Raw genomic sequence first — 16,932 nt, forward strand, 5'->3', positions numbered from 1 at the left:
TGGCTGCTCCTGGCAATGAATATGTCCACTGATAGAAACCCCACCAGAGGTAGCTAGGGAGGGTGCTGGAGATTCAGAAGGCTCAGGCATCCTCTTACCCATACACAAAGAGGGTGGGGTTAATCGATAGAGTCATGTCCTATGGATCCTGACTGAGCATGAAGAGAGGAGAGGTACCATGCTCCCAGGGCCAGGGCCAAGGTCAGGGCCAGACCTGGAAGTCAAACCAGCAGCCACTTAGGAATTAGATTCACCATGCATATGGGCTCTGCTTTCATTGTTTTGCAGTAAAACTGCCTTTTAGTTTCCAAACGTCAGATGTGATTTTTCTTCCTTCCCACCATTGTCCTCTGCTAGCAGAGCTTTGCATAGTCTCTAATGCCTGGAGTAAGTACAAGGAGATCTGTCCGAGGACACCAGCATCCCCTCACCTACCCAGGGGCCTGAACCCTCCCTGGGGGAGCTCATTTCACCAAGGGCTTCCGGGAGCTCAGTTGGAAGGCAGAGTTTTACTGATCGAAATGCATTCTTCCCTTGTTCAATTCACAAGAGAGGAGAGACTGAGGAGGAGCCCTGAGATGCAGACAGGGAGCCCAGATTCCTGCTGTATTATATACACACTGTGAAAAAAGAAGGAGGGACTCGATTTGCACACAGGGCAGATGTGAGACTTGAAATCTAAGCTATTTAAAAAGTTATTTGGATATCATTATTATCATCAGCACTGTGTGTGTGTGTGTGTGTGTGTGTGTGTGTGTGTGTGCGTGTGTGTGTGTGTGTGTATAACCAGAGTGCACAATTGATGCACATGCACATGGAGGCCAGAAGATAAGCTTCTAGGATCCGGTTCTCTCCTTCCACCAAGGGTTCCTGGGCTCAAACTTCCCCGTCGGTCATCAGGCTTTTGTGGCAGGTGCTTTTACCCACTGAGTCATCTTGCCACCCTAAACGTAAGCCATTTTAAATGTGCCCACATGACCTGGGGGAAGCCATCCCTGAGGAACTAGGAAAAGGGGCGAGTCATATCTTACCAAGTAAAGGAAATCAATCCTAACAATGAACGACATGGACATTCTGGAGCTACAAAGTACAATAAATGATCATAAAAGTTTACATAAAACCTGAATTTGATCAGGCAGAGGGAAGAATCGGTGAGGTTGAAGGCAGGCCAATTGAGGTTCTCCGTAGTGAGAACACCGAGAAAATGGGATGGAGAGAAACGAATGGAACTGTAAAGACCCAGGGGACTATCAATAATACCAACTATGCATAGCGAGAATTCTGGAAGCAGAGGAGAAGGGATGAGAAGAAATAGCAGCAGAAACCTTCCTAAACTTATGAAAGCTGTCAACCTAGTCAACCATCCAAGACGCCCAACAGCATCTAAGTAGGATGTATGGAAAGACACCCACAGTCAGACATCAAAATCCATCCACGAAGGACAAGGAACTTTGAAAGCACAGAGAGAAAAGCAACATCTCATCCAAGGGATCCTCAGTGGGGCTGAGCTAATTTCATACTCGGAACTATGGGTGCCAGGCACAGCGGGGTGGCAAAGACATGATATTGAAAAAGAAAGCTAACTAAAAATTTTCTCTATGGCCAAACTATACCCCCAGATAGAGTAAACTAATACATTTCCAGATAAATAGAAACTGAAGGAGTTTTGCTCTGGTAGGTAGATCCTGAGAAGCTCAAAGGGAATCCTTCAGGCAAACAGAGAGAATCAGGAATATGAAAAACATGAAGGAATAATCACACTGGTAAAATTATACAGTTAAATATGAAAGATAACATAAATGTATCTTTTACTTATGACACCATTAAAATAAATATTTTTATTAATTCTTTGCTAATTTCATACATACATACATTTTGATCATATTCACCCCATCTCTCCCCAAATTTCTCCCAAACCCAACTCCTCACTCTCAATATTCTCTCCCAATTTTTTTGTTCTTTATTTGAGTTTTTAATAACCCACTGAATCTAAATACCACTGTCCATATATTCCTAAGTGTTAGGCCATCAACTGGAGCTTGGTTGATTCCCCAGGGGCCGCAACCTTAAGAAAAACTGATTCTCTCTCCCCGAGAAGCCATCAGCAGTCCCTTGTCTGAGGGTAGAGGTTCATGAGCATCCCCCACCCGATGCTGGGATGTTGACTGGCTTGATCTTGTTCAGGCAACCACGGGTGCAATGAATTCATGTGTGAAGAGGTCCTGTCATGCTCAGAAGATACTGTTTTGGCCTGGTCCTCCCTGACCTCTGGCTCTTAGGGTCATATCATCCTCTCTTCTGTGATGGTCCCTGAGTTTTGGGGTGACTGAGATATAGACATCCCATTTATAGATGAGCATTCCGTTGACATTTATTCTCTGCACCTTGACCACTCATAACTCCTTTTAAAGGACAAACTATAGGATGAATGCATGAAGCAATAACTGTAAATCTACACAACAGGCTCACTGGTATAAAGATAATTGTTGATAATATGTCAACATAAAGGAGAGGAGAATAGAACGACACAGAATCAGAATTTTGTGTCTTATTAAAATAAGTTGTTATTTAACTAATACTCAAGATGGGGATTCATAATTTTCTGATACTTGTAGCATCTCAAGGTTACATATTGCAAAAATCATACTTTAGGATTTACTTAGTATTCAAGATGAATTCAGCATTAAAAATAGATAATTAATATTTTGTTGTTCATTTATGTTGCTATCTTAAGTCAGTTAGCAGTCGGGTGAAATAAAAAGTAAAGCCCTAAATTAAAAAATTAAGTTGTTACAAATTGAAATGTTCATTGCAACCCTTACTTCAAGTACCGAGAAGATATAGTTTAAAAATATAAAGCAGATAAGATAATTGAATAATGAACCAGCAAATATCTATTTAATAGAAAAAATGTGGCGATGGAAAAACAAAGGACTAAAATATATATTATATATAGAAAGGAAATAGCAGAGTGGCAGACATATTCTTTGGAATTAATCAGATTCGATGAAAACAAACTAAAATTTCTAATTAAAAGATACTGGAAATGGATTCTTTTTAAACCATGAGCCAACTATCTTGCATTTACAAGAGACTCTCTAAAGATACATAGATTGAAAGGTTAAAAAAATTATACCATGTAAACAGAAAATAAAAGAAAGATCACATAACTGACTTTAAGACGAAAGTTTGATAGTGATCACAGAGGATGCCACTATATACTGAAGATGCTATTGCTTGAATATGTTTGAACCTAGCAGTGGAGCTCCCAATGCATGAAGCAAACAGATCTCCGAGAGGGGCGGAGGAGAAGGCAGCCTGGTCTCAAATACTTGATCCCTATAAACTTCTAGGGCTTAAAATGTTAGGACCAGAGACTCATCCTTTGACCTGATGCACTGCCATTCTTAGAGCTCCCTGTTAAAGCTGAGTGGCAGCCCTGGGGCCACCGTTTGTTAGCACCTTAGTTGAACTAGATGAAGCCCTTTCGGAGAACTGTTCACTGCTGACACAGAGTAGGGAGGGCTGTTTGGCTAGAGGTCTGGCTAGAGCGGGCTTCTGAGGAGAGAGAGTGGGGAGTCCAGAATTAGGTGAAGAACGGGACAGACAGAAAGTACAAAGGGTGAGAAGAAAGAAACCGCATGTTCGCAGGGTAACATGAAGTACCCAAAAGACGCTGGGAGAATCAACCCCTAAGCAGGAACAAAACGCTTGGGACATTAGTTTGGTGTTGGCAGCCTAAGGTTGTGGGTGGCAGCAGACAGAAAACAGCTATGGGTGAGAAGGATGTGGGGAAGAGAGATGTTCAGATGAGTTGGGCTGGTAAGTGTGTCCATTCAGGGTAGAGGTCTGGACAGTGGGCTTTGTTACCCATGAAAACAGGCCCTGGGAACCAGCACCTGTGAAGTACTGGGGACAGGGCTGAGTCCCTCATGGCCATTGTCTCTGTAACTCGAGCTCCATGGGAGGAAGACATTGAAACTTTCGGTCTATGACAGATGAGCAAGAAAGCTGGTCAATCAACAGGGGTACAAATGGAATGGCGCCAGAAGGTTCTTCTGAACGCTCTGCCAGCCTCTGGGCCAGGGTGATAGCTCCTAAGGGAGGCTCAGAACCACACAGTATCTTAAGAAGAATGGGAGGAGGAGAAGCTGAGAGCTGGGGACAAGGGACTTCTCAGAGCCCCACGGAAGCTCACATTCTTCTCTTTCCTTTATAGTGGGGCTAAAAATGGGGAGGGCAACCTAGGCCTCCTGCCTCGGTTTCCACCTACTCCTGGACCTCTGAATAATCACGGGATTTGCCACATGTCCAAAGGCTTGGCACCAGGGTTCCGTCCCAGTCCTTCAAGGCACTTTGTTTTAAAACAGGAATGGTAGCTCTAGCAGGGACATTGCACTGGGCATTAAGGCATCTGGGGACCTAGAGGATCCCAGGTGCAGCCCTTTCGTTCAGTGTATTCCAGTTCCATCTCTGGTCTTCCCAGAAGCAAAGGAGCTAGCCACGCTCCCCATGGCCGTCCTCCACACACGCAGAGTGAACACTACTTCTGACTGGCTCCCATGCCCCTTCTGCGTGCTCCAACCCACGAACGTAACACGTAACTACCACCAGCGCCGTTCTGCTAGGGAGAGGAGCTTCTTGGGCATTGTCTCCAGTCTGAAACTGAGGTCTGAGGCCAACACGTGAAGGACGATGACTGCGTCACAGAGTCATCACAAGGCACCCTATGTATCCGAGCAGAACGCTCCCCAGCATCAAATAAGCCATCATGTCTTTAACTGATGGGGCAGGGGTCTGGAGTGGGAGCTGGCCCACTGAGATCATGGAGCTCCTCATAGGGGTGACGCTCAGGTAGAGGACTGTTAAGCATACTCCACAGATCTCTGTTTCCTGCACATGCTAGATCAGAAAAAGAAAAACCCTGACAAATGCAGGCAGGCAGGTGCCTGGTAACTGTGGCGGCTCTCGTTCCTTAGGGGGCTGGGGAAGAGGCTGTAAAACGTGCCTAGGAACTCTAGCTCCTTGTTGCTCGGTGTTTATTTGGCTGTGTGGGGTTGTCCCTAATATTCTGTCCCCTTAGTGAGTCTGGCTTGCTGGGCCTCCTGCCTTTCCTGGAGCTGGTGCCTGGCTCTTCAGCTATTGACTTGGAATGTCAATCACTTGTAAATAGGTACCTTTGTCTTCCAAATAGCACAAGGATGTACCTTCTACCATCCAGACAGCCAGGGCTGAGCAGCAACAGGCCAGACAGACAGTCAGCACTGAGCAGCAACAGACCAGACAGACAGACAGACAGACAGACAGTGCTGACCACCAGCAGGGAACGAACCCTTGCAGGGTTCAGGTCATCCCCTGAAGTCAGGCACCCTCCGCTGAAGCCAGCAGCTACAAGCAGCTCACTTAAGCACTAGCAAAATGTCAGTATCACAGCTACATTTTAGAAAAGAATATAACCCCCTAGAATAAAGGAAAATGAAATAAAATGAAGCTGATAATTACGACTGCAGTGTTGGGTCCCTGTCCCCCACCACAATCTACCCTGTCAACAATCAAATGTGATTTTCCAAAGAGTTATTTGGAGAAAATGCCTCTTACGCAGTGACACATATCTTATTCAGACCCTCCAGAAACGGCTATTGTCTTTGGCCATAGAGGGCTTCCTCTTTTGATTTTCTTTGGGTTTCTTTGTCAAAGAAGGCATAGGAATACGCCTGCTGTGTGGCTCCAAGTGTGAAGTTGTCACTGCCGTTCACCCTGGGGTCAGGATTGAGGTTCTTCAGGAAGCACATTGCAGAGACCACAGCACAGATCCAGTGGGTGTAGAGGCTGCTGGGAGAGGTTGTGAAGCCTGTGGTTCGGGAACTCGGGAAGAAGCAGAGAGAGAGCCCTGGAAACTGGAGCAGACTCTCTAATGTCTCAAGGTCCATGACATGCGTGTCAAGAGCAGCTCTCTGGTTTCTGGAGAACAGAGGCCAAAGCAAAGCAGTCTACCTCAGGATCACCCAAATGGCACCTCTTTGGCCTTCAAGAAGCATCACGGTGCCCCTGCACAGTTGCCATGGCAACCACAGTGCAGCGCCTCCTGAGGGCATGCAGCAAGGAGAAGGGAGGTGTCAAAGGCACATGGTGACTTTTCTGGAAAATCCCATCTGCTCCTTTCCTTCACAAAGCAAAGGGGGTGGGGAAGGAGTAGGTATTGGGGTGTAGAAGAGATCTTTAGGATAGAGAAAAACAGCCTTTTGGCTGCAGGCGCTTCCTCCCATTAGGGGAGGCAAGTCACCAACAAGGACAAGGCAGGGTGGGCCTTGCCAGGTATTGCTACACAGGAGACCAAGCTCTGCTTCAAGTAGCCATGTGACCTTGGCCTTTGGAGGATTGATGGCTGAAGGTGACCCTGGGCACGGTTAGGATGGCTGTGGAGGGCCTCCTGTCAGCCACAACAGGATTTCTTCTTGGCTGGGGGGCCAACCTGAATGGTGTCTTTCCTCACTGTGTCCTCTTGCTCTTTGAGTAACCTGGGCAGTGTGGGGTTGGGGGAGAAGAAGAGATAGTATCAGCAGCAGAAACTGCCAGGCTGGGTGGGGGCTGGCACCGTGGACCAGCAGCCCTCACCCGAGCACCAGTGTTTAAAGTCTACATGGAAGCATGACTATAATTGTGAGGACAGAGCTTGGTCGCCATGGACTCTTCATGACACCTCCACCAGGAAGCCACCCCTGATCATTTTGGTAAACCTCTGTCCTTGCAGCACGCTAATCCCTCTCTGTGTGACTCCATCACTCAGGGTCACATGCATTGGCTTAAGGACCAAGACTGTGCCTTCATCCTGGTGACTCTGCGGCCAGGCCACCGCAGTAATAAATACATATCTGAAGCTCAGCAGACGTTCACGACTTATCGCCAACTCATGTTCAGGAGTATGTTTGCCCAGGGTAAACATAGGAGGTGAGAGGTGACAATGGCAGGAAGGGTCTTCCTCTGTGAGCCCCAGGCACTCACACCTCCTTTGTCCCCTTTGATTTTCACAACCTGTTAGGCAGGGAGGGTGTGACTTACTGTCTTACATTCCCAATGTAGTCAGTGAGTCAACGGCAGAGAAAGGTCTAGAACTTTCCCCTCAGTAAATGCCACAAACCTTAGCCTCTCTAACACATAGAAGACCTTTTCTTCAGTCTTAATTACTTAAAGTCAGATATTTTCAGATGCCCCAGCATGAGTGCAGACTGTAACACAGGCAGCGCTCAGTGCTTGTTGGCTGGAAGGATGGACCAAAGCTTGGGTGCTGAAAAGGCTCTGGGGTGGTTTGCATCGTTTTAGTTTGCTCTTGGAATTTTTCTACGTGGCCAGCCCTTTCAGCACCGTTCCTGCCTTCAGGAGGGTGCCCTGCTTCCTTCACTTTTACACACCCATCTCTCTCTGGTTCCCCACTCTCCAACCCAAGAGTCCATACTCCACTTGATCTCAAGCAGGTTCTCAACTGAACCCACTGCAATGTCAGCTCTGCTAAGGCGGACTTCTGATGGGACACTTTGGAGGTGCATTTTCTGGGCAAAGAGCAGCCTCTACAACTGAAGGGGACTGTAGTAGAGGTGACAGGCAGGGGTGCTTGTCTTCCCTCCACTACCATTTCAGAAGGCTGACTCTGACCCTCAAGGTTCCCCCACTTAAAATCCTAGTTGTACCCCCGCACTCAGGGGCTCGGGAAGACGGGAAAAGAGGCTCAGATACGGCCTGAACGGGAACTAGGGAGGGCAGCAGGCACCATCCAGGCCGACTGCAGCTGCGCTCAGCAGTGTTTCACTCACTGGGTGCTTTTCCTACCTGGCGAGGTGGAGCAGGGACTCTTTGGTGTTGTGACCGGAACAGGCGCTGCATTCATAGAAGATCAAACTGTTATCCTGGAACCACAGAGCAGAAAGGACATGTGGAAGGAACTGGGAGAGTGTGGGGACCAAAGAAAGCCGAGGAGCAAACCCTGTGACTACAGCCTTGCCTCCTCATCCATTTCGTTCTTGTTGGTTTCTTTCTCCTTAGGCCCCTGATGAATGCTGGTTCTGTATGGAGCTATCGGCAAACAATAACAATAGAACAATCCTATGATAGTAACCTAGTGCTGGCCTGTCCTTTACGCTTTCTTGAAGCTCCGTCAAGACTGGACTTGCTTGTTTCAGGTTCACATCAGTCTTCGAAGCAAGGAGAAAGGCAAAAGTGGACAACGCTGTTACCATTTTTCAGGCAGGGAGACCGAGTCTAGAGAGGCAGCGTGGCAGGTCTGCTCAAGTCAGGCATTTAATGAGCAGAAGGGCTCCCCTAAAACTGCTGTCATAGGACATTGCTCTTCTGTAGACTTGGGCAGAGGTCATGGGGCTCCAGTAAGCTTGTACTCTGGCTGCCCAGGCTGTGAGCATCAGTATATGGGGCAACCGTCCATCACTCGTTAGGCAGAGGTGATACTGCGTACATGGGGCTCTGGGCCAAGGACCCCAAGTCCATTGATCACTTCCATTAATAGGTAATAGGTTATTACTTCATAACAGTGCCAAAGGAACTGAGCTCTGGTTTGGACGTTCTGCCTTTGGAGTGCAGTGTCGGTGGTGGCTGAGACCCTCTGAAGACTAGCTCAGGAGGCTTTGAAAACAGTGGCTTCCAATTTAGCTCTTTTCATCCACACCCAGAGACCCTGCTCCAGTCTCTGCCTTGTGCCCCACATGTTCTATATCTTCCTGTCTACTTTCTGCCCAACACTGACTCTGGATAAGGCTATAAGAGGAGCCACATTAAGGATGGAAGTGCAAACAGAAAGGTCCAGAACCTAGACCTGGAACACAAGGCTTGCCTTTCAGCTTCAATGGCTTGCCCTAGACTACTCCACTTGGAATGAATCATTCAGCTCTTGTCCACGTGTTTATTAATTTTTTACCAATTGAAAATTAAATATGTGTATATATGTATATGTGTGTATTTGTGTGTGTGTGTGTGTGTGTGTGTGCACATGCATGTGTGTGATCCCCAGCACTGCATAAAAAGAACATGCTGGCACACATCTGTAATCCCAGCACTTGAAGGCAAAAGCAGAAAGATTGGAGTTCAAGGTCATCCTGGGATATAGTAAATCTTGCCTCAATGCAAAAATAGAATCAAAAATAGAAAAAGAAAACATAAAAGAAAATGGGATGATGATAATAATTCAGGGTTGTATTCTTCAGCTGAAGTATTTTTATCTAGATTGTATTTGGAATGCCAAAGTTTCTTATTTCAGAAAGGTAATAAACATATACTACACGTTACATAATACCCTCAGTGGGTCTGGGACAGATCATTGTAATCAAATATATTACTATTTCTCTAATGAGACATTTGGATATTCACCATAAATGAGATAAGGTTTATAAAGAGCCTCATGCCAGTTCCAGTTCGATATCCTGCTAGATGGAATACAAAAACAAAACAAACAAACAGAGGAGCAAAAACCAAAAGCCTGCCTATCGTCAAATCCTTCGGACGTCAAGATGGTGGCTGTGCCCAGTAACCCTGCTCAGACACCAGTCAGACCCATCAGCATCCCCTCCTTCAATCCTTACCTTCTGTGCTCATTTCGGGCTCTGAGCTTAATTCCTGTTTTGAGTAAACAATTCAAGAACTTAAAATCAATGGACACTGTGCCTTCTTCTGGGTACACAGTTCCATGAAACCAGAGGCAAGAAAGCAGCACAGGGGAGCCCTTCTGCTCCCCCAATTTCCACTGGGCCCTGCTGGTCCCAAAGGCCGCTACTTATTTTGATACTTTGCAGACTTTTCCGGCCTCTCCCTTGAGTTTTTCAGATCTTGCTTTTGAGATCATCTATCAACAATATTCCACAGCAAAGTGGTCCGCACTGTTGCTGTGATGGTGAGGTTTTCATTGTCTCGGGCGATCAAGTGGAGATGCAGATGGTGGTATTTCAGCATCCGAACAAGATTAGAGGGGGCAATCTCCCACTTTCTTAGAACTTGTGATTCCATGCTCCACAGAAAAGGGTTTAGGGCAACTCTCCTACCCAGGGTCCCTCAAGCAGCTCCATCTTGTGAACCTCACCTCTCTTTGCAGCTGTACACATATAGGACCCGAGTCATTCCCAAGATGCCAAGGTGTTCAATTGTTTCCCTTCAACAGGGCTTCCAGAAGTTCCTACCAGGGCTCCTGAGCTTATTCCTAGATACTGGGAGGGTCTCTGCCCTATCCAGAAAAAGGAAAATAAGGGCTTTTTACCTTGGCAAGTTGCTCTCCCAGGCCTCGGGGGACTTCCCGCTCCTTCTCATTGTCAAGTTTATTGCCCAGCAGCAGAACAGGAATTCGGTCTCCCACAGCTTCCTGCAGAACAGATCATCCCTTCACTGAGAGAAATCTCCCTGGATGATGCCAGACAGCCGGTTCACAGGGCTGCCTGGAAGAGTCCCGACTCATAGGAGAGCCCAGCAATGAAGAGTGAGATTCGAGTCCATTTGCCATACTTCTGCAAAGTGCTAGGACCTGTCTCTCCCCTCCTCCCCACTCCCCATCCATGCAACGATCTCTCTCTTTTCACCAACCTCTGGCTCTTGTATTAAACACACCAGCTTTCCACTTGCACGGAAGAGGAAATAGCAGGATTGGAGAGAGAGCATGGACACCAAGGGATGGTGAATTCTGACTTCCAGAGCTTTGCTAAGTCACCAGACCCAGGCTAGCACAGCAGAACAAACCTAGGAAATCAGTTACTGTAGACTGGAGCTGGTCTGTGGTTGCTTTGAGGAGAGGTGGGGCCACAAAGCCTCTGTGGCACATGAGCTCCCTTAGGGGACACCCAAATCTGAATCATCGTACTGAGCCAAAGAGCTCACTCCATAAGTGGCTGCTGTTAGCTTCACTGGGAGAAGGCACTAAGGACTCACACTCCTGGGAGCTCTGACTCCTAAGAAGGCCTGGCTTAAGGAAGAGCTTTGTGCCATGGAAGTCGCATTTCTCTGTTCAGAAGAAATGACTTCACGCAAGGTGACAACCATGTTTGTTCTTGTAGTGGCTGTGGCATCTCGGCCAGATCCTGGAGGCTCGGCCCTATCGGCAAAAAGGGGGTGCTACATGTGTGTCCCCAGAAGAGGAACAATGGGCCTGGGACACACAGTTATACAGTGAGTAATTAGAGTAATGTTTACATTTAAGAAGGTTGCTGTTTTACTTTTTGAAATACTTAATTAGGGGCTTTTAATCATAATTTGGTAACAAACAGTTATTCACTGTAGCTAAATGTTTTGCTAAATAGAGGGGCTATAGGATAATAGATGCTTATAAGCCTGAGTTCTGGCTTTGCCAAAAGTCTCACTGCTTTACCTCGGCATGTTATGCAAATGGCTAAAGTGCATCTGATCAGAACACCTGGTCTAAGGTTTAAAGCAATTCCTCTGAAATTAAACCCTCTGTGTTTACTTAATCTGCATGTTCATTTTTTTTACTACAGATCTGTGGGAGAAAGTAATCCTCATTTGCTAATGGGGACATCAGGCTCAGAGGACCACAAAGGCACAATTCAGCCACAGAACAAGAGATGAAGGCCACTGAGTCCGTGGGTCCATCCTTCTCTGAAATTGCTGTCTAGATTCATATTTCTAGGGAGCACTCTGCTGCTTGGTACGTTACTAAATAGAACGCTCTAAAAATGGCACCCACTGGGAAGAGAGAAATGTATGTTCACAATGATGTCTCCTGTCTTCTGACCCACTAAAATAAACTGAATTGCATGGGTAGTTGATAAGTAAATTGCACTTCTCTACATTGAGAAAACCAGCTAACAGCATATATGGCTATATATGGCTTCCTATTAGCTGAGTGTTTCTTAGTGGGCATGCCCCAATCCATCCTGTGACTGCGCAGACAACAGAATACTTATGCAAAGAGGTTTTTCTTTTCACATAAAAGGAAGGAAAGAGGAGGATTCGGGGAGCTGGGCCAAAAGACTTGCTGTTTAGAGCACATGAGAAAGATATATTTGTAGACTTATGTGTGAGAATGACTAAGATTTGTGGGATTTCTTGACATGGAAATTCTGTGAATATGAGCATCAGACCTAAAATCTTGGCATAGAAATTCAACCCAGGTTTTATTAGTAGGCAGGATGGGTCACGGCTGCAGCTTTCTTGCAAAGGAGATGATGGGAACCGAATGCCTGAGTAAGATGGGGTGGGGCCTGCATCTCATGCCTGATATGGACCTTCTTTGGAGCGAATACTCTGGCACTCTCAGGAAAGACACGCTTCTTTGGGAACTATTCCTAGATAGAGGAAGGGGAGAGTTTAGAAAGAGCAGAAAAGCAGGTCACACTCCCAACTGCATCCCATTCCCGTCTTTTGCTTACTTGTGCATTGCACAAGCACTCTGGACAGCTCACTTCCCCTCTGTGGGCTGTGCTGAGAACAGAGAACAGGGCACAGCTCCAAGGTAAATGAGATCGCACAAGGCCAGAGACTGTGACAAGTAACAGTCCTTGTGACCCTGACCCCATCACCCATAGAGTGATAAGGAGGTTCTTCTTGTGTGTCTGTCTTCAGATTCTCCTTGACTCCTGAAGTATCTACCTGAAGTTTATGCCTTCCTTATTTCTAACAAGTTTTCAGATATCTGGTACTACTTGGCACAAAGAAACATAATTACCTATTAGATGTTGCAACACTTTCCTTGTAAATTTATAATTATTTTAATTTATCATCATTTCTCATTGTCATTATTTTGGTGACAGGAATGGAAAGCAAGGCTGGCACTCTCCCACCGAGCTCTGCCTCCAGCCGAACATCTCCTTTTGAAAGTGCAAAGTATTCTACTAAGCCTGGGAGACTACAGTGAACAGCTCTTTCTTACCCTCTGTTGTTGATAATGCTCTAGAGTCCCAGAATATGCACAAGGAGCCGGTTCGAAAGCTCTTATTGGCCAGGCACACACTCTGTCCTCAGGAGACCGGGAGCTGCCACCTTCTCTCTGGGTGATTCCTCTAGCAGGTCCTGCTCTCTAAGTCACTAGTCTCTGATCCTTAAAGTAGGCTTCTAGAAAACGTCCCTGTTCTAGAATGTTCTAACAGAGAAATCTCTCTACAAGTTTGATTGCCATAGCTGCCTTTCTCCACATTTGAGTGTGATGGAAGATAGATTTGTTGAAATTTAAGATCATCCATCTCTAGCTTTACAGAACAAGAGCTGTCGACTAGGAGCAGAGGGCTGTCACTCAGCCCTGGGTGTGCAGCTGCTGGGTTGAGCTGGTGTGTGTGTGTGTGTGTGTGTGAGCATGTGTGCACAAGTCCAAATGTGCATGTGTGAATATCTGTTTGCTAGAGGCATGAAAACGCACTTAGCTGGGAGAATGTTGCTATTTCTCTGGAGCCAGAAAAAAAATTTTTTCTCAGCACATTAAAGCACGCCGTTATACTAAGAAAAAAAATGACTGCAAAATTATATCTTGAGGGTTTCCATATTTATCCACCCCCTGGACTATGAGTCAAAACAAGATTTATTTGTACAGTTCATTTTAAACTGCCAGCACTTCAAGTTCAACTTGGAATGTGGGGGGAATCAAACTGCTATTTTTGCTCCCTGCTGTGCGCTGTCACCAAGGACAAAGATCACAGGCTGAGATTTCGCTTGCAACCAGGAAGGGAGAGGGAAGTGGGCCAGAACCTCTTCAGATGAAACTGGACAAACAAGGCCCGGAGAAGGAAGGTGAGGTGTGTGTGTGTGTGTGTGTGTGTGTGTGTGTGTGAAAGAGAGAGAGAGAGAGAGAAAGAGAGAGAGAGAGAGCGCTCGCGCACACATACACACATATGTACGTGTGTTGTTTGTTTAGCTCAGAGATGCTGTCCTATATGGATTCACTTTCCCATCATTTCCTACTTCCTTAATGGATAGGCACTGCAATATGCTACCTGAATAATTAAAAAAGAAAATCTGAAAGTGAAGTTCAATAAGCAGAACAGGCTCTGGAGATTTGCAGCCTGGATTTGGGGAACACACCAGCCTGCACTGCTGTACCCAAGTCTGTGACCTCTGCCAGACACAGGTCCCCGGGGATCTTCAGATATCTAGCTTGTCCATGGTCTTAATATGGCATGCTTCATGCCGAACTGCTTCTTTCTCAAAACCGGAATGGTCAGATTCATTCTCCTAGAGGTGATGAGAAGGTGAGGGGCTGGGGGATGCAGAGCTGGCAGGAAGGAGTTGTGGCTCACAGTTGAGTCATTAAGGACCAGGACTGGGCCAAGCCCAAGCCTCTTCTGAACACGGCTTGTTGGCAATGTGGAGCTACCTGGTGTGGGGAGAGCCAGGAAGGGATGCAGGAGAGATGTTGTGACGGCAGAGCCACCTCATCACGCAGAACACTTCCTTTCACTGAGACTGATGCCCATACCGTCTCTGCTCTGTGTGACGACGGCGGGAGAAATGGGGCCTAGCAGGTGGTATTAGGTCATAAGGCATGCACCATTGGAAGGTAGTGATAATTCTCGTGAGTCCCTGGTTAGTCTTTTGGTTTTGTTTTTCAAGACAGGGTTTCTCTACGTAACCTGGATCATCCTGGAATTCACTCTGTAGACCAGGCTGGCCTCGAACTCACAGAGACCCGCCTGCCTCAGCCTTCTCAGTGCTGGGATTAAAAGTGTGTGCCACTACCGCCCGGCCCTGGTTACTTCTTATAAGAGAGTTGTCAAAAAGAGAGTAAGCCTGGCCCCTCTACTTTTCCTTGTCTCCCCACCACCTTCCACCATGATGCAATATAGCTAAGAGGGTCCTGGCAGAGTGAAGCCAGTTCAGGTACCATGTCCTTGGTTCTCCCGAACTGTGGGGCAAGTGAGCTTTTCTTCATATACAATTTCTCTAGATATTTTTCCCATGAAATGAGTCAGAGTAACTCTCCAGATGTTCTCTTACATGGTGGTCTCTAATATCCTCCAAGCTGAAAGGCCCCTCAGGCTCTCTCATGTGTCTGCTCTTGTTCTGCCATCCTCCTGACCCCAGGAGTTCAACGCTATGCACAGTAGAATTTGAGTGAGGACAGGAGTACAGGGTCCTGCCCCTCAGTGAATAGACAACCCAAGATTCAGGGCCGGGAAGAGGCTGAGCTGACAGGGTAAGAACTGCCTTTTCAGGGAGCTGCACCTCCTTCCCTGTGCACCTGTCCCCTCTCCATGCCACCTCTTCGAAGACCACATCTTCCCCATTCATGGCAAACACCACAGTTTAAGGCTTTGTTTCCCAGACTTCAGGTGGACGAGAGGATGGGGGGAGTGGGAATAGCTGGCCACCATTCCGTTAATAACACGGCTTCAAGCCCTGAAGACTGTTATTAAAGCTCCCCCCGCCCTCCTTTTCCAGGCGAGGGAGTTGGCAAAGTGCTCTGAGCTCTTTGAAAAAATAAGGTTCTCCACAAATATAAAGCACTTATTACTTTCAGTTCCCCTCAGATCAAATTAGGTGTCAAGTTTTAATCTATCACCTGACACCTCTGATTGCCGGTTGCCAAGGCAGAATGACTTAGCTTTTCAAGAATGGGGGAATAATTATATCCATGATGCTTCTTTTCCACACCTTCAACACGCAGTCAACCATTTGACACAGCCTCCTCCTCTCGCTCCTGAACCCTGAGCCCTGGAACTGGGAGGCGGGGGGGAGGCTTCCCTGGTCCAGCCTCTCAGGTTCAGCGAGTGTTGGGTACATGGCCCGTGTTTAGAAAAGTCCTGGTCAGGGGTGGAGGTGCTTTAAAAAGACTCAGAGTCTTGCTATTCTGAGAGAGGGAAAGCAGCATTGGGCTCCCTGTGAAGTTGTTAGAGATTTGAAATCTCATATGCCTGCACCTATGACTGGTTCTGCCTTTTAACAAGACCCTCGAGAGACTCCCAGGCATGGAGGAGTTTGGAAGCACTTATTTGTGGTAGGAACTACGGAGGCTGAGGAACAAAACCACCAGGACGGCTGGTTTTGGTTTGGTTATTTGTTTTGCTTTTTGCTTGTTTCTGTTTTTTAATTTCCAGGCCCAGGGCCGGTCCATCTCTAGGGAGGGCCTGGCCTTCAGTGTTGTTCAGGTGAGCCCAATGCTCAGGCGCTGTCTCTTCAGAGTTCCTTCAGAGTTCATCAGCACCTTCTGTCAAACTTGTTTTAAAAGACAAGATTCAAACTACAAATTACCCACACTTAAAAGATCCCAAGTTAGTAATGTACAATTTACCACCTCAGCCTAGTGTCTAAGCCCATGAGTGACTCAAGGCTCCTGTGAGGTAAGGTACCTGCCTAAGCACCTGCTCACGGTGTTGACGACCCCATTCCACCAGGTAGAGGCACACAGGGCTCAGCACGCGATTGTGTGAAGGACCAAGCTCATACTCAAGTCTGAAGCAATGTCTTCCAAGATTTCTTTCTGTTCACCAGATTCAGCATGATCTTTTCCTCTCTAGTGAGATCCCAAATTCTCTGGGAGCCCTGGAGACTAGTGACATCCTTGTGACAGCAGAGAACACAGTCCTGTGTTTGCCTCCATCACTGCCATCAATGCCAGACTTTAGGACTGCCCAGCTCAGATCCAAACTTGTGTGTGTGTGTGTGTGTGTGTGAGAGAGTGTGAGTGTGTGTGTGTGTGTGTGTGTGTGTGTGTCTGAGGCTAGGGAAAGAATGACTAGATTTGTAGAAGTTACAGACTCCATTTCTTCACTTTGAGATGCGATAGATTATACTAAATTGTACTAAACTGACTATTTTCAAATGGAAACCCTGTTGTCTAACAGCATTTTATGTAGACCTCCAATGTGCAAAACTGGAAAAAAGCTGAGCAGATAGTACAGAGAAAGGAGAACGTATGTAGCCAGAGACCGCTTTTACGTTTTCCGGCCGCCCAGACCCAAATAATCACATAGAAACTACATTAATTACAACGCTGTTTGGACT

At 46.7% G+C, this 16,932-nt stretch overlaps 1 protein-coding gene across 4 annotated transcripts in view; it reads right to left on the reverse strand.

Annotated features, from left to right (window-relative positions):
- Positions 1 to 1,823: 1,823 nt before the first annotated feature.
- Cracr2a (calcium release activated channel regulator 2A) overlaps positions 1,824 to 16,932 on the reverse strand; it is a 113,165-nt gene continuing 98,056 nt past the window's right edge. For all 4 annotated transcript variants that reach the window (XM_087904183.1, XM_087904181.1, XM_087904182.1 and 1 more), the window contains 3 exons: positions 10,253 to 10,354; positions 7,825 to 7,901; positions 1,824 to 6,518 (listed from right to left, as the gene is read on the reverse strand). In XM_087904183.1, coding sequence (XP_087760309.1) covers positions 6,434 to 6,518; positions 7,825 to 7,901; positions 10,253 to 10,354 — 264 coding nt within the window. In that variant the 3' untranslated portion in view covers positions 1,824 to 6,433. The remainder of the gene's footprint in view (positions 6,519 to 7,824; positions 7,902 to 10,252; positions 10,355 to 16,932) is intronic.

This window comes from Myodes glareolus, chromosome 3 (assembly GCF_982192425.1).
Source record: "Myodes glareolus chromosome 3, mMyoGla1.1, whole genome shotgun sequence".
Classification (NCBI taxonomy): domain Eukaryota; kingdom Metazoa; phylum Chordata; class Mammalia; order Rodentia; family Cricetidae; genus Myodes; species Myodes glareolus.